The 22,769-nt window shown below is 47.2% G+C and overlaps 2 protein-coding genes across 11 annotated transcripts in view; both read right to left on the bottom strand.

Annotated features, from left to right (window-relative positions):
- Positions 1 to 8,556: 8,556 nt before the first annotated feature.
- On the bottom strand, positions 8,557 to 11,352 carry LOC139680225 (putative mitochondrial transporter UCP3). Of its 2 annotated transcripts, XM_071572670.1 has the most exons (7): positions 11,212 to 11,350; positions 10,893 to 11,103; positions 10,283 to 10,480; positions 9,865 to 9,979; positions 9,439 to 9,485; positions 9,156 to 9,357; positions 8,557 to 9,005 (listed from the first exon to the last, which is right to left on the bottom strand). In XM_071572670.1, exons 1-7 carry the CDS (start codon positions 11,335 to 11,337, stop codon positions 8,900 to 8,902), a joined length of 1,005 nt encoding a protein of 334 aa, XP_071428771.1. In that variant the 5' UTR covers positions 11,338 to 11,350; the 3' UTR covers positions 8,557 to 8,899. The 2 variants fall into 2 exon arrangements, with proteins under 2 accessions (XP_071428771.1, XP_071428763.1); XM_071572662.1 differs by lacking the exon at positions 9,439 to 9,485 and having other exon boundaries at positions 9,156 to 9,336; positions 9,878 to 9,979; positions 11,212 to 11,352.
- Positions 11,353 to 12,987: 1,635 nt separating this feature from the next.
- C2CD3 (C2 domain containing 3 centriole elongation regulator) overlaps positions 12,988 to 22,769 on the bottom strand; it is a 41,243-nt gene continuing 31,461 nt past the window's right edge. For 6 of the 9 annotated variants that reach the window (XM_071562270.1, XM_071562318.1, XM_071562285.1 and 3 more), the window contains 4 exons: positions 22,063 to 22,280; positions 19,693 to 20,689; positions 18,984 to 19,083; positions 12,988 to 13,676 (listed from right to left, as the gene is read on the bottom strand). In XM_071562270.1, coding sequence (XP_071418371.1) covers positions 13,542 to 13,676; positions 18,984 to 19,083; positions 19,693 to 20,689; positions 22,063 to 22,280 — 1,450 coding nt within the window. In that variant the 3' untranslated portion in view covers positions 12,988 to 13,541. The remainder of the gene's footprint in view (positions 13,677 to 18,983; positions 19,084 to 19,692; positions 20,690 to 22,062; positions 22,281 to 22,769) is intronic. The other 3 variants (XM_071562301.1, XM_071562324.1, XM_071562293.1) reach the window with 2 other exon arrangements.

Below are 22,769 nucleotides of genomic sequence, written 5' to 3'. Positions count from 1 at the left end.
AATTGTACAAGGCCAGGTTGGAGCAGCCTGGTCTAGTGGAAGGTGTCCGTGTCCATAGCAGAGGGATGGAACAAGATGATCTTTAAGGTCTCTCACAAACCAAACCATTCCAGGATTCTATGAAGTTTGGCTGCAAGAATCCAGGAGAACCACAGAATATACTGAGTTGGAAGGGACCCACAAGGATCATCACATCTATCTCCTGGCTCTGCACAGGGCCATCTTCAAGAGTTGTATCATGTGCCTGAGAGCATTGTCCAAATGCTTCTTGACCTCTGTCAGGCTTGGTGTTGTGACTACTTCCCTGGGCAGCCTGTTCAGTGCCCAACCACTCCTTGGGTGAAGAACCATTTTTTAATATCCAATCAAAATCTCCCCCGACACAACTTCAGGCCATTCCCTTGGGTTCTGTCACTCATCACCACAAAGTGACAGAGTGCCTGCCCCTCTTCTTCCAGCTTCAACTCCAATTGAGCTTTGGCCACACAAATTTTCTTGCACCTGAAACAGATCCTCCTCCATATAAATTTTAACTATAGAAAATCTTAATTTCACATTTAGAAAACTTTCAGCAAAGCCCTTGGAAAAGCAAAGGTGATATGTGATTACCTGGAGTCCCAAGGAACTGAGGGGAAAGGAGAGAACAAGCAGACAGCAAACGACTTTACCAGCTTCTCACTCTAGCCACTACAGCAAGTGGAGCATCCCTGGAATTTTAAATTCAGTGTCTCTTTCAAGCTCAACAGGTGAAAAAACGACTACTCCAAGATTTATTTTCTTTGTATTTGAGGCAGCACAGATCCACCAGGAGGAAATAAAATCCAAGGGCAGATGTCAACAGCTGTTTTCCCACTTACCACTTTCTCCACCTTTTCTTCTTCCAGTGGAGTGCAAGTGCCACTCATCAGAGGCAAGAAAACTGCCTTTCAATTCAATACCAAACCTGCCTGAAAAGACCACAACCAGCTGCCATTTTTCCTGGGTTTTCTGCTTACAGTTGTTTTAATGCTGCTTTGCTCCACAAGTGCTTTTCTGCTGCAGTCATTTCCATCTTATTTTACCTTGAATAATGGTTTAGAAAGTTGAGTTTCACAAGAACTACTTAATCTTTTGATTATTCTTAACTTGAACTTTTCTCATGCTGCACTTGCCTTCAGGCTCAAGGAACCTTCAGGACCTCCCCAAGCCTTCACATCCCTGGTTGTGCAAGCTGGACCAGTTCCCTGTTCCTGTGAACATTAACAGAACACACCATAGGCACATTCAAGTTCCAGTTTCATGCCTAGAAATGAAAGACCAGATACAGCAATGCCAAAAGTCAAATTCCAGCTTCCTGGATCTCCACTGAAGTCCTCCAGTTCTTTTACCAGCTCTCCATTGTTCATTCCTTCGTCCACTGGAGTTTTTTAAAACCCCAGGGTTCCCAGTTGCCACACTGTGCTCTCACCAGCTCTAACACCGAGTCCATCCAGCTCTAACAGAACTGCAAGGAGTTGGAATTCTCCCTGCTTCATCCACCTCTCCAGCTGGAAAGCACCCCTTCCAGCTCCTGTACCCGCTTGTCTTACCTCCTGGAAAAGATGAGCTGCATCATCCTCGGTCCTCAAGCTGAATGCTCCTTCCCAGTCTCCAGCTACCACATGGTTCTGTGGTCAGACAGTACCTGAATCCACACCCAGCACAGCCTTGCGGGAGATTCAGCTGCTCATTTCCAGGCACAAACATCCATTGCCAGTGTCTGTCAGGCCTTGCTCCCTCTGCCCTGACATGATGGATTGATTCAATATCCACAAACTCATAATGCCAATATCAGATATCTCTGCCCACCAAGGACACGCCACCCAGGAGAGATATTGCTCCCACTGTCCAAACAGAGACCTTCTCACTCCACAGCCAATTCAGGGATCACCAGTTTAGTTCTGAGTTGTGAAATCAGAGACAAGCATTTTAAATTCCTCCCTGCCAGGATCGGGAGAAAATCCTTCCAGTTACCTTCTTGAATTTCCTTCCCTGCTACTTGCCTTTCTTCCACCTTTGTAAGGTCTGTCTTGGGGGCATTTCAGAATCTCAAAGGGCTTTTCCAACTTCATGGATTCCATTTCAGTGACTGACCCAATTGCACATAGTCAGACACAAAGATCACATTGCCATGAGTCAGAGCTCTTCAAGCCATCACTGAGAGAGTGCAGATAGCAGGAAAAAACGCAGAATTCCATAATTTTTCCTGCTCAGTGGTTTCCAAGTGGGAAATAAACACTACTGCCTTCTAATCTTGAGAGCTTCAAGGAAAATAACTATTAAGGTGGCACTGAAGATGCTAGTTTTCTGACATTCCTGTGCCAGAACCACAGCCCACAGTTTCTGTGGGAACCTGAATTATCTGTGTAGTTCAAAAACTGCACATCCCTAAAGCATTCCCTTGGGAGCATGCATGTCTCCACATGCATTTCATACTTCAGTTTGTACTTTCAGCACATTTAAAGAGAGTTTACATCAGAATGAGGTGACTTGGTGACCAGACAATATTCACTATGGACTCTCCATTCTCAGCACTCCATCTGTAGCACCTTCATTTCTCACAGATATCTAGTTCTATTTCTAGGACTTCCATCAGGAAATTGGTGGCTGTTGTGATGACGTGAGTGAACCCAAAACCAGGACTCCAAGCCAAGTTAATGTGGGATAAGATAAAAAGGTACATTCTTTAATGTCCAGGCTTAGGACTTTTAGGAATACATGATGACATCTTTGTGCCCCCCGAACACTGGTTTCCATGGCTTTTATAATATTGCCCACCCATTCATTACTTTACACATTTCTCAGTCCAGCCCCTGTGCCATCCCCCAGGATTTGGGGCTGGGGTCACTGGGACCCTCTGTCTTCATCAGTTCTTCCCTTCCTCTGGCTTTTGGAGTTCTTCCCGTGTTCTTAGACTCAAGGTTGTTGGCTTATGTTTTGTCTTGTTCTGCAGGCCTTTCTGATAGTCTTCAGCTTTTCTGCTTTGAAGAGAGTCTAAATAGCTAAAAGAATTTGAGCTACTAATCTGTGGTAGGGGCTAGGATACATAAACAATGAACTTACGCTGCCAGAATACCAGCACATTAAATCTACATTTGCTAGAGCTACAAGTACTTCTAAAATCTATAAAAATGAAAAATCAGAAACCCCTTCAGCATCAGTTGTCAGAAGCAAATCCCCAAGCTGTACCTGCTCTAAGTCGTTGCCCCATCCCCACCCACCCCTTTTATAGCCACAGCCCCACCCAGGACAGACAAGGAGGCTCCCAGGTGCCTCCTGAGACCCAAATCATTCCAGGTGGTTAAGGAAATAAGTGGTTTTTCTTGTTAAACTCTGTTAAGCTCACCTCTTTTGGGGTAAGGAATTGCCTTCTGGATGCTCCATCTTTCTTCCTCAAGCATGAGGGGCCAAGGCAGGGTGACAGATTACACAACAGGCACTGTCCCCATCCCCATTCCCATTCCCACTTCTCTCTCCTGTTACTGGCTCCTAAGGCAAAACACACAGATCAGGTGGGATCAGGGGGAAGGGCTGGGAAATGCCAAGTCCAAAACCCAGCAAAACATTTTTTTCCAGCAGTTTCCCTCAGGACTGCTCCGTTCTTCCCACTGAACCTCAGCCACAGCCATAGGAGTGGCTTCTCCCTGGGCTGCACCACCCCAGGACTGTCTGTAGGCACAAGGACACTGGTCCTGCTGCTTCCTGGGAAACAGAGCTTGGCCTGTTTCATATAATGTTGTCATCACAGATAGGAATGCTGCATGAGCTTTATTCAACAGAACATGATTCCAGAGAACTCCAAGCCCCAGGACAAAATTGTCCAAGACATCAGTGCCAAGGGATACTGCCCTCTTTAGGGATCCATCCCAACTCCAGTGAACCTTGTTTAGCCCTTGCTCTCCTCCAGCCACTCACCTGGAGGTAACAGTTGCTCATTCCCAAGCCAGGGGGATTTTCTCCATCCCTCTCTCAGGACAACTGCCCTACTATGGCAGGAGTGGGGCAACCCTGCCATAGGGGAGCGATCCACATGTTCTGCTCCCGTTTCTGCATCTTAAAACCTCCCAGATTCCAAGGTTGGGAAGTAAAACTCAGCAATTCTACTTCCTCAGGCATCCCCTATCTCTCCATTTATTTTCTCCAGAGCTCAGATGGACTCTGCGACACCTAAAGACCTCAGGGAGACATTGCAGCCTGGCTGACGCTAGGCTCCACATGCTCCATTGGGCAGTTGTTAAGGCCAAGGAACTTCTCTGGATTTCTGCAAATAATTGGAGCTAAGAAATAAAAGTTAACCAAGTATTCCAGGCTGGATTTTTGCTTCAATTTTTTGATGGGAGTCCTTGAAATAGGACTGAGGATCTGTGAAAAATGAGTGTCCTAGTTAGAGCAGCCATGACCAGCTTATTTCTGTGTAAGTGTGACCAAAACTGTATTCTACACCCTCTATCTCATTTCTAACAAACTGCTAACAATGGATCATTTGCACCAGATGCCCCCTCAGGCTACAGGCTGAGTGTTAGAGAACTCTGTGAGATATGGTCTTCACACCAATGACTCAGACATGATAACTCCCCTCTAGGGAGGCATTACCACATTCACACCCAGCCTGAGGGGTCATATCTGCTAATGGGTCATCAAGGATTCCAAAAATATCCCATGACTCACAGAGTAAATCACCCATTGTGAAATTCCTGACCCTGGGGAAGGTACTGGGCACTCCCACCTGAACCTGAGCATGTATAATCTTGGGGCATGGGGACTTCTGGGACCACTCATTGAATCCAGAGAAGGACCAGAACCTTGACAGGACTGCAACCACCACTCTTGACCAGACTGCAGCCGTCATCTGCACCAACAGGTTTTTCCTTTCCTTTTAATTTGAACTGAGGGGGACCACGTGGGGCTCAGCACAGGGGCTGACAAAAACCATTCTGTTTGTGCCCTGGGGTGCTGCGTTATACTTCTGGTTTTTGTAGGTTAAAAGCAATTTCTCTTTATATCACTGCATTTATTGTAATATTTCTATTAAACTGTAACTCTGACTTATAATCTCTTTTGAGTTGGGTTCATTTCTCCTGCCAGTTTACCTTTAAACCTGCACAATGAGGATACTACAGATGGAGTGATGGCAGAGGAAATCTTGTTCCTTTCAGTTACCCATGGGAAGAAAGCAAGTCCCAGTTGTCTTATGCTTGATAAACAGGTGTCACGTGAAAGAGAGGAGGGAGACAGAAATACAAAGATTTCTAGTCTTAACTGTATTAATAAAAGTTATTAGCTATAAGCGTCCTCAGAGTAATCAAAGGTTTATGAACCCAGTACTGTCTGCCGAACTCAGACAGAACACAGGGTGGAAAGATTTTTGACTCCCCTATGAGGACCACACTTAAGCCAAGGAGAAATATTAGCAATAAGTGCCTCCAGAAAAATTAGAGCCTTATGAACCCAGCACTGCCTGCTGAACTGCTGGACAGAACACAGGCTGGAAGGTTTTCTAACCCCTGATATGAGGACCACACCTAATAGCTAGAAAAGAACTTTTCCCACAACGGCTCCCAAAATAACATTTATTAATACAAATATGTGACAGTTATTGTGGGTTTGGTGTTGCTGGTGATAATGTTTAGCTGCAAGATTGTATTTAATTGATAATAAAAGACCCCAAAAGAAACCAGCACAAAACACATTCCACAGAGACACACTAAACTCAAGTTACAATACAGCAATGTATCCCATTTTCACAACAGACAGAAACTAGCAACAAAGAACTACTAAATAAAAACACAGCCACCTAAAACACTTATCTAGACACTCTCTCAATAACATAGGACAATAAAATATCTTGCACACCACTCTCTCTGTAAAACAAAACAAAAAGAAAGAACAGAGCTTCTTTTTATCAACACACATGTTGAAAAAGAAACTGCACATTGAAAGTAAAGCAAGTTTCTGTAGTTGCAAAACAGTGCTGGTTTTATAAAGTAAGAATAGCAAAAAGCAATAACCAATATAAACTAGCAAAGCGTGAAGCAAGTTACTGTTACTAGTATTAAGGCAGCAAAATATATTTAGTAAAGGAAATGTTTATAAAGTAAGAATCCAAGTAGCTGTTCGCACAAGATGTAAGATAGAATGTATAAAGAAATGTTGTAGTTTGGAATTATTATGTAAATTATCTCCCCTACCACTAACTGCCCTTGCCAGTAGTTAACAAAAAAAGTAGTTAACTGCTGATCACTTGGGTGGGGGCAGGTTTGTCTCTTTTGTTCTTGGGAACTACACACAGCTGGGAGTTGGGGGTGTGTGCGAGGTTGAGGAGAAGCCGGCTCGCTGCTGCTGCCTGCCCCGGGACTGCTTCGGGCCCCTCACTGCTGCTGCCTGCCCCAGACTACTTCTGGCCGCTTGTGTTTCTGCTTCTTGGACAAGGAACAAAGGGGATAGAGACAGAGTTCGTCTGAAAGCTCACCACTCATCTGTCTCACTGGATAGGGACTGGAAACTCACTCTGCAGCCAGCCAGGCTGTGACACTGACACTGCCTAAGTATAACTTTCCTCCCGGAGGAAAACCTGCTGGGTTTTGTTGTTGTTTTGTTTGGTTTTCCTCTGTGGTGTTGGGGAAGTGGTTTGCTCTGCTCTGTTTATAGTTATACCTATACCTACATATATAGATATATATATTTATAGCAGTTAGGGACAGTTATCCTTCTTGTATTAAAATTCCTTTTTCTTAAATTTGATAAAGAGTGGTGTGATTATTGTGGAGAAGGCCCCCTCCCCCTGCTTGTGGGTAAACATTTTAGTTTCTTCCCCTCAAACCAAGACAAGAAAGAAAGTAAAGTTAAGAAAGTAAAATTAGAAAAAATAGAAAGCACATGGTCTTCTCCCCCCTACATTGTTCCATGAGGAGGAGGAGACAGGACAAGCTGCAGGAGTTACCCTCACAGAGATGCTGGCATTTTCCCCTCTCTGCTGGAGTTTAAACTCCACTCTTTTTACACCTTTTTTTTCTTTCATGTGGTTTTGTGTGGCTAAAAGTCAATCTGTTGGGGGGTGATGGTGATGCAGATGCCTGAGGGGAGGTGGCTCCTACAGTGGTTATAGAAGATTTCAGCAAAGGAAGGCTGTGCTATTTCTTAACACTCCATCCTTTGTTAATCTTATCAGTTTGAAAGCCTTTGTCCTCAGCCAGGAGCATCCCTGCAGGGGGCTGAGGCATGTCCCTCAATCCGTCAGGCCTTATCAGGGGCCATCACCCCACAACAGGGAAAGGGAATTCTATGTCCACTCCTGCTTAGGATGGACATTTTCAACATCCCAAAGGGAATGATTTGATGCTTTACTGTCATTGAAGTGGGTCAGGGAGCTGCTGCCTCAGCGGTGCAAAAGGTGGAGCTGCTGTCTTGGGTTAAAGACAATGTTGCCAGGGAGGTGGGACCTCAGATGAAATAGAAACCCTTTCCCTCCTGGGCTTACTGTAAATTTGAAAAAATTATAATACTTATGAGGAAGGTGTAGAAACAAAATAACAATTTTTACTTAAAAACAAAGGGCAAAACTAAACAAAAACAACACCCAAACAGTAACAGAAAAAAGAAATGTCACCTGGAAATAAGTCTTTCACTTCTGTGCCACTGAGCTAGCAGGCAGTCCTAGTGCAGTCATGGTGCCCTGATGGTACTGATCTTGCCATGCAGAAAGCAACAACAATGGTGTCAGGCAGCAAGGAAAAGGGCAAGTCAGAGCCATGGATGGTTGCGATGAACTGTGAGGCAGCAGCAGCAGCAGGACAACTCTGGTATGTAGTGCTGGTCCAGAGCCCATGTGATGGGTACTTTGCTTTGAGTGATCTACAGCAGAGGTTGTGAAGTGGGCTTCACACAGTGTGGTGGGCAGGTACCACAGGGAGGTGTGGGATGGCAGGAAACGAGGAAGCTCCAGCGGGTGCAGTGAATAAGTGGGAGCTGGTGTCTGTGGCAGGTGGGAGCCAGTGGATGTGGTCCCAGGGCAGAGGAGTGGGACTGCGACAAAGCTGGCACAGGCAAGGTGCCAGAAAGTTTGCAGGTCCTCAGGCAAAGCAGAGCCTGAGGGACCTCCCGCAACTAGTCAGCAGCTAGAGGGGGCAAATGGTAGAAATGTCTGTGTTTTATTCCTCCAGTTCTTGCATAGTTCCCACGGTATCTTAGCTTCAGGGGTCACCCTTGGCACCCGCTCTCCATTTACAACTGGCAGCCTGGGCAGGGTGCACTGCAGCCCTGTCCCCAGGCTTGGGCTTGGGCCTGCGGGAGCTGCTGCTGAGCACCTTGCATCATTGTCAGCAAGTGCCCACTCATGGTGGCATGTGAAAATTACAGGACAATTTGAACTATAACAGCTGGTGTTGGTGACTGTGACAGACCTGAAGAGATTAATGGGGAATTATTCAGTGCACCGAAAGTGAGAGAGAAAATCAGCTTGATTGGTGTCATGTGTAGAGCTGGGGGAATGACCATAAGCCCCACCAGAAAGTGAAGGAACCCTCAGTTCTGCTGTGATCAGACCCCATAGGGGTGGTTTATTGGAAGCGCCAATAAGGAATAACAGGATTTGCCACATTCCCCCATCCCCTGGCTTGGTCCCACTTGCCCACACCGCTGCTCCTGGGAAGCACTTCTCTTCCCAGCTGGAAAACATAAACGTTTCTTTTCTTCCTTCCTAAAAATTGCTCTCTGGAAACCTCTGCTCTCCCATGTTTCTCCTCAAACACTGTTGCTTCGTCTTCCATCTCTCCAGGAGCAGCATTGTTGCTCCCTGGCGTTTCCACAATTAATATAATTGATGCTGAGCCTCGCCAGGATGGCGAGAGGGAGTGGAGTGGGGCAGGCCAGGGCTGGACTGGGATCAGGCCAGAACCGGCCGTGCCAGCACCGCTGCACGCTGCAGCTGCTCATAGGACACAAACATGACCACATTCCAGGAGCCCAACCGCAGGAAGGATGGGATGAAGCTGTGCCAGGAAAAGCAACACTAGTGAGGGTGTACCAGGGACATCCTCATCCCCAAAGCCCCACATGTGGGTTGGGATATCTGAGGTCTAGTGCTGTGTGTCCACGTGGTTGTCATGGCAAGTTTGCGGGTTCAGTGGGGTGTCACTCACCCCTTGTAGAGGCCGACGAGGCCGTCCTGCATGAGCAGGGCCAGAAGGCAGCTGAGGGCATTCCGGTACTGCCTGGGGCTGGCGTTCATATATCGTGTCTTCACTACATCCACTGGTGATGCCACCACGGTGGCACAAAACCCAGCACCAAAGGCAGCCACAAAGTGGCATGGAACATTGTCTAAAGGCAGGGAAGAGCTGGTGTTGGATGTTGTGGGGACAGGGAAGGCCCTGGCCATGTCTTTCCTGCACAGGATGTTGTCTAAAGGCTGGTAAGAATCAAGCGCTGGATGTTCTTGGAGTGGGGATGGTACTCTGCCATGTCCCACCCTCATGGAACATTGTCTAAACGTGGTGAAGAGCCAGTGTTGGATGTTGTTGGGACAGGGATGGCACACAGCTGCATCCTGCCTCTTGTTGTGGGGGATGTCATGAGGACAGGGATCGTGTCTGGCTGCATTCCCCTGTCATGGGACATTGTCTAAACATGGGGAACAGCTGGGGCTGGATGTTGTGGAGATGGTGATGGTCCAGCTACACCCCCTCCTCACAGGACATTGTCTACACATGGAGAAGAGCCAAGGGCTGGATGTTGTTGGGACAGAGAGAGCATCAGCCACATTCTCCCTCACAGGATATTGTCTAAAGGCAGGGAAGAGCTGGGATTGCATGTTATGGGGACAAGGCAGGCCTTGGCTGTGTCCCCAGCATGCCGTCCTCACCTCCCATGAGCCGTGTCTGCAGCAGTGCATCCTTGAGGAGGTCATAGGTGACAAGCTCCCCGCAGTTGATGATGGCATTGCGGGCAATGTTTGGCAGCGTCCCTGGACAGAAGGGGAGAGCATTGGGAACTGGGATCACAGCCCCTCCTGGAGCACCATCAGTGAGTGTCCCAGCACTGTTGTCCCCTTCCCTGTCTCCTTCCTCATCCCTATTTCTATTCCTACCCTAACCCTGTCCCCTTCCTCATCCCCGTTTCCATTTCTTTTTCCATCCCATGCCATCCCATGCCACCCTTGTCCCCTTCCTCAGCCCCATTTCCATTCCTCATCCCATCCCATCCCATCCCATCTCATCCCATCTCATCCCCATCTCATGCCATCCCTTCCCATCCTTTTCTCCTGTACCTCTCCAGAGCCCACGGACCCCCTCCTCCCTGGCGATTGTGCGGTAGGCATCCACGGTGCTGCTGTACCGGCGAGCCCCATCCAGCAGTGCCCCACTGGCCTGGAACCGGACCTTGACCACATCGGTGGGCTGGGCACAGGCCACGGCTACAGCCCCCGTGGTGCAGCCTGCCAGGAGCCGTGCAGCCAGGCCTGTGTCTGCAGAGGGCAGGTGCTGGGACCTCAGCCTTGTGGGAACCCCCAACCCTGCAGGGGCCCTGGGGCAAGGGGAGACCGTGGGCTGTGTGCGGACTCCAGACCTGCAGGGACCCTCAGCCCGCTGGGCATTCCTGGAATTGTGGCAACCCTCAACTGTGTGGGGACCCCAGACCTGCAGGAAACCCTGGTTTGCATGGCCCCCAGCCCTGTGGCCACCCTGGGCTGTGAGGGGACTGTGGGGCAAATAGGGATCTCAGGGCAAGCAGCCTGTGGTGCTTCACTGAGGGTCATCTCAAGGGAGTTGTGCCCCTCGAGTGGATTGCTTACCCCGGGGTGGGCTGTGCTCCTCCGGGATAGGGTCATGCATTGGGATGGGGGAGCGCAAGGATGTCTGGACCACCTAGACACTCACTCTCAGCACCCTTGGTGGTGTAGAGCTGCTTCACAGAGTCATAGAGCCCAATGCGGATGGAGGCGAAGCTCATCTGCCGCTGCAGCCCAGCCACCAACCCACGGTACAGGCTGCAGGGTCCCTCTGTCCTTACCATGGTGCTCAGTGTCCCCAAAACCCCCCGATACTCCATGGAGCTGATGGCCTGGGGGATCTTCGCCTCGCCCTGGATCTGTGGGGTACCAACCATGTCACTGCACCTTCCATTCCCCTCCAAATGCCACCAGCTCTGGGGTGTTCCCTCTGCCCACGGGATTTTGGGGGGTGCAGTGAGTCATACCTGCAGCCGCACTTTGGCAGTGTCCAAGGGGAAGGTGCAGAGGTCAGCGATGCATCCAGCCATCCCCGCGCTGACAAACTTCATGGCGGCAGTTGGGGGCACCTCGGGGGGCTTCAGACCCACCATGGTGACAGAGGGGCTGGAAGTAGAGGAGGGGTTTATGGGAGAGCAAGGATGCTGCAATGGATAGGGCTTCACACAGGTTTGGTGATGGAGGGGATGATGTGCCATGGTGGCTCTTGCTGGCTTTGGACATCCCCAAAACCCATATCCTGTCCTGTTTCCTTGCTTGCATACCTGAAGAAGCTGAGGCATGGAGCTTCCTTGCTCATCATGGGATTCACCAATCCCACCCTTTCCTATCCCAATCAAGCCATACCGGGTGTTGCTCGGTGACAGTTTCTCCCCCAGGATGACCCGCCAAGGGCCATGTCCCCCTGTGGCCTCACCGTAGGGACCTCGGCACTGTGTCCTGCTTCCTGCCTTACTCAGGCAGCACCCTGAGAGACTACTCCTTGGCTCCAGCCTTATATAGCACACGGCAGGACATTCCAGTGGCTGTGGATCGGGTGACAGGGAATCTGAGTTCCTCCTGTGGCATTTAAGTTGATGGGAGTAAGGTCATCTGGCACCCATGACAAGGTTGTCTCAGCCCTCTGCCCACCCCCAGGGCTCAGGCATGGGGAGGGAGCATCCATCCCAGATTCCCAGCATCTATTGGAGCAACGCTGTGGCATGGCAAAGCATTCAACAGCATCCCGGTGGGCCACTGGGACTGCAGGACTTGGGGCAGAACATCAGGTTTTAACCTAAAAGCACTCTGTGAAGGACAAGATACAGAAAATGCTTGCCCAAAATACAATCAAAACACATGACACCTTTCAGAGTGTGGCTGGGTGCTGGGGCTGAGGCTGCCAGGGAGAACAGGCTAGAGGCCAAGGTGGAGTGAAGAAATGCCCCATGAACTCCAATTTTTAAAAACTCCATGTGTGTAACCCTTGGTGTTTCTCAACAACACTCACTAAGCCTAAGGGATGGGCCACATGCCTCTGGATATGCCAGGATCCTCCATGCTCATGCCTGAGCTTGCCTAATACAAGAGGGACTTTGCATAGTCCTGACACCCTGAAGCCACCTTTGCTCCACCCCGTGGGCTCCAGGAAGAAGCTGCCTGGCACTGACACCCCCTTCCACCTGGCTCCTGCCTTGTTTTCCAGCCCAGCCATGCCGCTGACCTAAACGCAAGAGGAAGATTCTGTTTACCTCATGCTCAAGGGGTCAACTCTATCACCTCCTCTGTGACAGCATTCCCAACCCAGCTGGCATCCTGCCTGAGTTTTTTTGGGAATGCCACTGGGAGTGAAAGCAGCCTGCACATCACTCCTGTCCCTGCAGGGAACAGTGGGCACATTTACCTCTCATCGAGACCCAGCAAGGGCAAGTAAGGGGGCCATGATCACAGGGCAAGTTGTGCCAGCAGTAAATTATGCATTTAGGGACCCTGGAAAAAAACAACACTGCAAAGGGAGGAGGGAAAAGTGATGTGGATCCTTTGGCTCCTTTAAAACCTGAATTTCACATGTGGTTTGAGAGGCAGATTGAATTGAGAGCTACTCATTCCATATGGGCAGTGCTGCACTGTGATACTGAGTTCCTTGGCAAAGCAGTGACCTTTCCATGTGTCCCCAGACAGCCCAGCTCCCAGCAGCATTTCTCCATCTTGGAAGCTTGTGGGAGGAGTCCTGTCCCCTGATGAGGAGGGCACTTCACACCAGCTGACAAGAAACCAGGGGAATTTTATTGAAACACAAACACTGGAGAGAGCAGTACAAAAATAACTGAGCTCTGTTGGTCTGTTCTCCGAAAGGTGCTGGACATAAAACCATACAAAAATAATTTAAAATATAAAACTTTCACCTTTCTAGTCCCGCCACTTTTGTACAATCAGCAGTATTTTACAGTCCCCTTGGCCTGTGTTCACACAACCACTTTGAGGACTTCCAGAAACCACAAATTGTGCTGCCCACCAGTTATTTTTGAAAGGGTGATTTCACAGGAATACATGCCAGAATTGGACTACATGGAGAGCTCATGGATCACCCACAGGTGTGCATCTCCTCAAGGACCTGCCCCTGCAAGACAGACGGTCTCACTGCACTCTGTGGGTGATCACAGGCTTTAAGCTCCTCTAATCAGGAAACTGCAACTAACCAACCAATCAGGCAAATTAAAAGCAGAGTCTGAAAGCTGTGGCTTCCACCTCCCCTTTTTACTGGAGGACCCAACAGTTGGGATGGGGAAGCTTCACTGCAGACAGTCTCTTGTCAACACTATTCCTTCTTGGAAAGCTGAGCTGAGAAGATCCTGGCAATTCTTTGGGCTTCCTCTTCCGAGAGGTCAGATGTGGGCTTGCGATGATTGGGCTTTCGGTACGGGATGCCCTCTGGCACTGCTCTGCTCCTGCTCTGCGGAGAGAGGGATCAGATGTGAGAGCTCTGTCAGTACCTGGATTTGGGTCATGGCAAACCACAGGGAGATGAGTTGGATACATAGGAAAAACCACCCCAATGAGAAAGGTCCCAACCCCTGAACTCTGAATTTGTGAAAGTCCATCCTCAGCAAAGCCTCCCTGTAAGAAGCCAAAGAAATGACACTGGTGTAGTCAATGGAATCTGACTCTGAGTTTTGGCTTTCAAATATTTTATTTCTTTTGTTTGCAGAACCCCAAAGACCAAACTCCCTCACAAGTGGAGAGGCAATGCTCTGGCACAACTCCTAGCCTGTTGACAGCGCAAGGCAGGGAAGGGGTTCAAACTTAAAAATGAGAGATTTAGCTTGGATATCAGAAAGGAATTCTTCCATGTGAGGGTGTAAGGCCCTGGCACAGGTTGCCCAGAGAAGCTGTGGCTGCCCCACCCCTGAAAGTGTTCAAGGCCAGGTTGGACAGGACTTGGAGCAACCTGGTCTAGTGGAAGGTGTTCCAGCCCATGGCAAGGGGGTGAAATCAGATGAGCTTTGAGGTTCTTTCCAACCCAAACATGTGATTCTATGACAAATGGGATGGGCCAGGCTCAGCTGAAGGGTTCACAGAAGAGCATCCCACAAGAGGAAAACCCCTGGATTTAGCAGTATCATCTCCTCTGTGGTTTGCTGGCAGCTTCCCAGCAGCCTGGCTTTATCCTAGATTTTCCTGCAGCACTAAAGACAGGTAATTTCAGCCACAAAGAAACTCACATTTCTCCCCAACTAGAGCCAGATCATGCCTGTGAAGCACCAAGAAAGCAGCAATCCTGCTCCATGAGTGTTTAGAGGGTGAAGCTGCAGGGCCAGGAAAAGCTTCTGGAAAGCTGATCCAAGTCTGGCCTTTCACCTACATCACTGGGCTGCTTCTCTGAGTCTCAGAAAATGTCTCTGAGCTTCTCCTCTCTTTGATGTTGAGAAGGAAATGGCTTTTTTAGGAATAAGTGAGTCCTGGTGTTTGGTTGCCTGTACATTACAGGCTCAGGCAACAGTGTGCAGATAAATATAAAAATACACAGTTTCATCACACTGAAATAACATATATGGATAATTAGGAAATTACTTGCTTTGTTCTAGTTTCATCTTAACAATTCTCCAGGATGATTTTCCTAAATCAAAATGTAAGGAGCCAAGAGAGGTTAAATGCAGACCTGGCAACAGCAGAAGCTTAAAACCCAGCAGAGACAAAGCACCTCTCTTGGACAGCTCAGGGCTGTCCAAAGAAGACTGGATCAATAGTGCATTCTTCCCATGCTGTTTTCTGCCCATGTGTCTATGGAACAGCCAAAACAACCGGAGAGGGGCAGTGACCAGGCTCTGTGCTAATTCTAGAGTTCATCACTAAGCAGCTCTGTAGAAAATTTCCCAAATCTGCCAATTACCCCTATTTCAGAGGTGCATGAAACTGTGCTTTGTACCTCTTATAGTTCCCCTTTCCCATGTGCCACACATGTTGTCGTGCTCAGCCAGGGTTAGAGAGCCAGCACCTCCCATTCTGAATGTGAGGAATAGAATCCCAAAGTTGTTTGAGTTGGAAGGGACCTTAAAGATCACCTTGTTCTAACTCCTGCCGTGGGCAGGGACACATTCCACTAGACCAGGCTGCTCCAATGTGGCCTTGAACACTTCCAGGGATGGGGCTGCCACAGCTTCCCTGGGCAACCTGTGCCAAGGCCTCATCACCCTCACAGGGAAGGATTTCTTCCCAATACCCAACACTCTGAGGGACCCCTGTATTCTGAAACCACAACACAAGAGCAGGTATTTCATGCTATTCAATATCACTGAGGTGAAAGAGGGCAGATTGTTTGCTCCTGATGTCAGTAAACAAGGTGTGCTTGGAAAACACATGACTAGCATGTTGTTTCAGATAGAAATGCCTAAAACAGACCTACTCTAATTTTCACACCATCATTCCAATGTGCAGGGTGCAGATGTGTAAGCATGTGTGTACCTATCCCAAGGACATTCCTAAAAATTAACTTCCAGCTGTGGAAAAGATTTAGCATGAATCAAAATGAGAGAGGTTTAAAAGCACTGTTAACACTCCCAGCTCACACAGATCACACAGATCATGAGATCATGGAATCATGGAATTGTTGAGGTTGAAAAAGATCCATAAGACCATGGAGTCCAACCACTTCCAGCATCGCTAAAGCCAGCACTTAACCCATGTCCCCAAGTGCCACATCCACATGGCTGTTAAATCCATCCAGTGATGGGAACTTCAGCCTGTGCCAGTGCTGGACAACCCTTTTAGGGAATAAATTTTCCCAATATCCCCTGGCACAACTTGAGGCCTTTTCCTCTCATCCATAGGAGCAGAGCCCAACCCCTACTCTCCTGTCAGGGAGCTGGAGAGAGCGAAAAGGTCCCTCTTGAACCTCCTTTTCTCCAGGCTGAGCCCCTGCCATTCCCTCAGCTGCTCCTGGTGTTCCAGAACTCTTCTCCAGCTCCGCTGCTCTTTTTTTAGATGTCAAACCTCCATTTGATCCATCTAATGGGAGTTTTTATCCATAAGTTTTCACCTCCTGCATATTCTCCAGAGCACACATCTGAAATGTTGTGTTTACTACCATTCCTCACCCCAGGAAAAGGCTCATCCAGGTCAGACTTTGACCTGAGCACACACAGAGCCCATCCTGGGGTTCTCCCTGTATCTCTCTCATACTCCAAGTGTCTGGTGCTCAGCCAGGAAGCTCCCACGTTCCATCAGGAAAGGGATTGTGCACTGAGGATCATGCTTCACTTTTCTTTTTATAGGAATGGCAGTGACACTGAAGCCAGTTGAGGATTATCCAGGGGCTGGATTAAAGCAAACAGATCCATGAGCACTTTATAGGTCACGGGTGGGGGATTGGAGTCGGGGAATATTTCAGGACTGTGGCTCAGCAAGTTTGCTGGTAGTTTTGTTTGTGCCCAGGGAAGAAGGAGGGCAAACAGATGCATGTTAACAGTCTACAACCTCCCCTGGGAGTGGTCTTGCACCTAGTCCTGCTTTCCGGGCAGGAAATGAAGTAGTTTCAGCAGATCAAAAAGAAACAATACAACCAGAAAAGCATGTTTGGGCTGTTGCTGCCATCAGCATTTTTACAACATATAAAACCTGTCACTGTGAATCTGCCCACGGCTGTCTAATTCACACTGAAGGTAAATCTATGTATATATAAATAGGAATTATTCTAAGTAAAACTGTTTTTTATCCTTTTGGAATATTCCTAGAGGTCAGGGGAGAAAGAAATCAACTTTTGACAAGGGCTTGGAGTGACAGCAGAAGAGGGAATGAATTCCCACTGCCAGAGGGTAGGGTTATATGGGATATTGGGAAGAAATTCTTCCCTATGAGAGTGGTGAGGCACTGGTACAGGTTGCTTACAGAAGCTGTTGCTGCCCCATCCCTGGAAGTATTCAAGGCTGGACAGGGCTTGGAGCAACGTGGTCTAGTGGAAGGTGTCCTTGCCTGTGGCAGGGGCATGAGATTGGATGAGCATTAAGGTTCCTCCCAAGCCAAAACACCCTGGGATATCATGATTCTTTTCCATGATGTTTGTTTACCACTCCCAGGTAAGATGATGCATTGATTCCCCTTTGTATGACCTACAAAACAAACACTAAGGAACGTTTATGTCACTGGAAACAGTTTCCTTGATGAATCAGAACAGAATCAGGCAGGATCTAATTGCTCTGAAGTCATGGAAACTTGTGGTTTAACACTAATAGCAGCTTTACTCGAATCCTCTCTCAGTCCTGAGCTGAGTGGCTGAAAGCCCAGCCCTGAAAATTATTTATAATTAGACTATTAGCAAGGCACTATTTGGATATAGCTGATCTTAAACAAGCCTGATTCCAGGATTAGCTGCAGCACTTGTAGGATCTGCTGAGACAAGACTCTCTTGTGCCTCGTGTTCCACCAAACACCATGTGTGAAGAATGAGAAGAATTTTGCTGTTGCCAATGGTAAAATAGAGTTCCGCAAAACTGCTTTCTCACAGTTTTGGTTTTAATTTGCCTTGGGAACATCAGTTTCTAAACCTGGGCTGTTTAGTTTCTGCACAGTTCAGTGACCACAAGTGTGACAGCACAGTTGCAATCTGAGCTATTCTCTGAAGATCACCAGACCCCTCACTCACATGGCAGCTGGCAAACATATCTCCTGGCCTTCCCAGTGCTCCTGCCACCCCTCTATGACTTGTCTGACTCCTTGCTTTCCCTGCTTTCCCTGTCTTCCCTCACAGAGTGATGAAGCAGTGGTGAGGTGGGAAGGCTGGCAGGATTTTGAGATAAAAATGCTGTCTCAGCTCTTGCTGTGAGGATGTGGGGACCTGAGAAAGTGCTGCAGCAGCTCAGGCCTCAGCCTGGATCTGTGACCACCTTATGGGTATCCAAGTTTTGCAGAACCTCAAGAAATCAGATCAGACTCAGGCTTCCAGTTCTTGAGGTCCTTCCCAGCTCTTCCACACTCTGCTCTGAGCAGGGGCAGAAGGATGGATTTTAAAAATGAGAGTAAATAAACTTTTCCACAGAATCATAGATTCACTGACTGGTTTGGGCTGGGACCTTAAATCTCACATTGTTCCAATCCTCCTGCCATGGGCAGGGACACTTTCCACTAGACCACATTGCTCCAGCCCCATCCAACCTGCCCTTGAACACTTGCATGGATGGGGCAGCCACAGCTTCTCTGGGCAACCTGTGCCAGGGCCTCACAGCCAAGAACTTCCTCCTAATATCAAACCTAACTCTTCCCTCTTCTAGTTTAAAACTGTTCCCTCTTATCCCATCACTATCTCTCTGTGCAAGAAGTAATTTTCCCTCTTTTTTTATAACATCTGTTTAAGTACCGAAAGATTAATACACAGACCTTGAATTGACTGAGCCACAAACCTCTTGCAGTAAACAAATAAAAAAGTGAAACGTCAGCAAAACACAGCTTTGCTGCAGGAAGAACAATCATGCTAGTTATTCTGCCATTCCTTGTGTCACAGAATAGTTACTTGTTACCTGTCCAGGAAAGCCTCTCCTGCTGCAAATTCCCTCATTTCATTCTGATGAGCACAGACAATGCAGCCTTGAACATTAAAAATTACCCTGACAGACAGAAAAGGGATTAGGAAGATTCTCCTTGACATGATTTCGAAGTCATCACCTCTAAGCCAAGCACTCACAGGCAAAAGAAGGGAGAAGTACTTTTGTTCCTGCTTTAAGGAATGGACTTAAGTTGGACAATGAAGGAAAGGACATCTCATACTTACTCTTGGAACTGTGGAAGGATGAGAAGTGCTGAGCAGTCTCATGGAGGCTTCCATCTCCTGGGGTGGGAGGAAGAAGTTGGGAACAATGACAGGATCAGACCTGAGCAGAGTTGTTAAGGAACAACCTTTGGCAGTAAGTAGTTGTACAGGGCTTCAGATGTGGAATAAGCTTGTTAATGGATCCCAGACACTGAATCTCATTAATTTTAATCAATATTCTATTTTTCTAAACACTTGGTTCTCTCACAAAGCGTGGAACACCCAATCTGATTTACAGCAATACCTCATAAATCGGTAGAGCACTTCATCCTGCAAAAATTCCAAGACTGAATGGAAGTGGAACTGAATGCAAGATTTGGGATGTGTGCAAGAAACACTGGAAGTATCTTAAAAGCAAAATAAATCACACTTCTTTTCATACAGAACACAAGAGCTCTAATACATGGAGAAAAACAACATGTGGAAAAAATGCAAGACACGTTGGAATTACCCAGAATGAACCAACTCTCAGATCACAAAATATACTGGTTAAAAGCTTCAAGACAGTTGTTGCTACATTGTGTGAAACACAAGTAACAGGGTCTTCATTTCCCAGGGAATAGCTCCACATAGTGAATTTGTCTTTCCTGAGGCCAGGGAGAGTCTAAGTAAGCAGGAAGACATATTGCTGGAATGCAAGGAGTGTTTAAGGAAAAGTAAAGAAGGATACATAGTGATTTTTGGTTTGATGGAGTTTTCTGACCCTTCTAGTGGGTCTTCACTGCTGTCATTAGGAAAACTCTCACTGTTTCGTTCCGAGCCAGCTTGGGCTGCTACAGTCCTAACAAAATTCTCATCAGAATCACTTCGTTCCTTCTCATGATGCTCTTCATTTACATCCTCAGTGTTTTTCGCATCCTCTCTCCCTGTGGTTTTTGGATTGGTCAAACCCATGTCTCCTGGGAATGGCAGTAATTCTTCAGAGCCTGCATGGAATTCTACATTCTTCTTTCTGAGTTCACAGTTAAAGGTTCTCTCCCAGAAGCTCTGTCCAGCAGGCTGAAGTGGCTCCTTCTCCGCTGTTTTTGTGCCACTGCTAAAGCTTTGGAAGCCTTCTATTGGTTCCCAGAGACTGTTCCCACTCCCACCAGCGTGGGGGCTCATGAATGAACTCAGGGTGGTGAGCTCACTCTCTTTGTTCCCTTGCAGGATGCTGGACAAGGTGCTGCTATTTTCCCTTTGGAAACAATCCACATCCATGGAGTGCTGATCTCCAGGCCTGGAGTCCACAGAATGCTGCTCAGTCCCCTGCCCAGTTTCGGAGATCACAGTGGACCAGGGACTTGTTCTGTCTGTTATGGTTATTTCATTGAGAGTTCGTGGCTCTATAACATCTTCCTCATATTCCTCTTCTCTGTGTGGCTGGATGGCAAAAGCACCTTCATCTTCCTGGATATAATCCATTGGATGCTCATCTTCAGCGACAATAGGGTCTATGAGTTTGTGCAACATGTGTCTCTCAAAGACACGTCTCCCAAAATAGCATGCCTGCTGTGGATCACTGGATATTCTGGGTGGGTCCGGGTCCAGCTCCAGCCAGCCTTGATGGACTTCAGGTCTGTCTGCTTCCTCCTTCCAGCTGGACACATTGACGGCATCCAGCTTCCTGCTGCTGTCTGGATGCACATTAGAAGCTTCTTTACTATTTTTAGTTATGGTCTGTAAGTCTGATTAACAAAAAACAGCATCAGTAAATGCATGAAGCAACAATTCAGATTATAATTAATGTATTTTGGCTTTTTCCAGATAATCCTATGGGTTCTTCCCAATGAAAAAGGCAAAATATTGGCTCCAGGGAGACCTTAGAGCCCCTTCCAGTGCCTAAAGGGGCTCCAAGAGAGCTGGAGAGGGACTTTGGACAAGGGCCCAGAGTAATAGGACAAGAGGGAATGGCTTCCCATTGCCAGAGGGCAGGGTTAGATGGGATATTGGGAAGGAATTTCTTCCCTGTGAGGGAAGGGAGGCCCTGGCTCAGGCTGCCAGAGAAGCTGTGGCTGCCCCATCCCTGGAAGTGTTCAAGGCCAGGCTGGATGGGGCTGGAGCAACGTGGTCTAGTGGAAGGTGTCCCTGCCCATGGCAGTGGGTGGAACTGGATCATCATTAAGATCTCTTCTAACCCAAACCTTCCGTGATTCTATAATTCTATTGGTATTTTGGAGTTGGTAAAACCAGTTTGAATAGTTCACAGTACATGGGAAGGAAAAAAGAATTATCTAAGTGGATAATCTTTCCACCTTTCCATTCCACAGCTTCCCCAGTTTTATGTACAACAGTTGTTACTTATATTTTCCAGCTTCCACTTTAATTTCCCAACCTGGATCGAATGATAGACAACAATTAATGAAATATTTGTAACACAGAAATTCACTGTTGCTCAGTTGTGGGGGTAAATTTGTCAAGGCTGGAAACAAAGATCTGCCTGTGCTCCTAACACAGACCCTGTAAAAGGTGATTGAAATTAATCAAATCTATGCAATCCTGAAATCTTTGGGGATTTTACAAATTTCTTTAAAATGCACAGTCACAATTTTTGGTTCTTATTGAGCTAATCCTATTCATTGCTTGCATCCTCTGAGAAATGAGTTCACCAGTGTTAGTTAAAATGGGTAACTATTCTGAGGCAAGTCCTGCTCTAGGGGAATGATGGAGGATGTTTGGGAAAGGAGAAGGAAGAATCTGAGACAGATTGTAGAGAATAGCACGTAAAGAATCAGAAAAAACAATTACTAAGAATAAGAAGGGAAACAGAAAAGCTTGGAGAATTCAGAGGTTAAAAAAAAAAAAGAGAAGGTCAAGGAGGTGATACAGGAACAGTAAATCCTGGCATAAAAGGGATGTGCTCTTTAAGTTCATCTCTTGGAAGCGCTGCTTCTCTGTAGGGAGCCACTGGCAGAAAAACCATGGAGTAACTTTTCCACTGGCAGCAATAGTAGCTTTGAGCTACAGTTTATTCTCTATTTGATAAATTATTTAAAAAGCATCAGCTATCAGCTTTTAAATTGATTTCCATGTCATTTTGCTACTCATACCAACAACTTACCATTGATTAGGCTGCTGACCTGAGACACCAACTGACTGGATTTTTCCAAAAGATGGCATCCTTTGAGATCCACTTTTCTACTCATGGAGCCCTGATGGTTCCTCTCCTGCTCCTCATGGCTTGGTTTGGATGTGTTGCCGTAACTGAAGTCATGAAAAGACCTGGTCAGCTTCCAGCTGAAGTATCTTTGAACCTCATCCAGCTCATTTAAGTTTTTTCTGGAAGCAGTGGTAAGGAATTTGGTAAGAGTGGCATAAAAAAGCCTTTGGCAAACAGGTTTTAATTGTATTTTTCTAGTCAACAGCATGTAAATATGCAAATGCAAGACTAAAGGTTATTATTGAAAAATAGATCAGTAGGTAAATATGGAGGGTGCTCTAAGTAATAGGATAACCCCCAAGAACAAATCCTGAATTAGTCATGAAACTTAGGCTGGAAGTTTAAAAAAGAGCTAGTTTTAAACTTATTTAATGAAAGCCGTTGGATTTTGAGATGGTCTTCCAATAAAAGTCATCAAGCCAAGAATATTAATTGATTTTGTGTCTGAGCTTGATAAAAATCTGAGGATTTCTACCTGCTTAAGATCCAGTGATATTAAGACATATTGCTTGTGGTAGCAGGGGAAGAAGGGATGAAACACCTCAGAAAGTCTCTTTCAGTCCTATATTCCTACAGACTTCAATATTCTTCTATATTTATACCTGATT

The sequence above is a fragment of the Pithys albifrons genome, chromosome 1, assembly GCF_047495875.1.
Source record: "Pithys albifrons albifrons isolate INPA30051 chromosome 1, PitAlb_v1, whole genome shotgun sequence".
Lineage (NCBI taxonomy): Eukaryota > Metazoa > Chordata > Aves > Passeriformes > Thamnophilidae > Pithys > Pithys albifrons.
The sequence above is the reverse complement of the archived record's forward strand: the minus strand, read 5'-3'. Positions and strand labels throughout refer to the sequence as shown.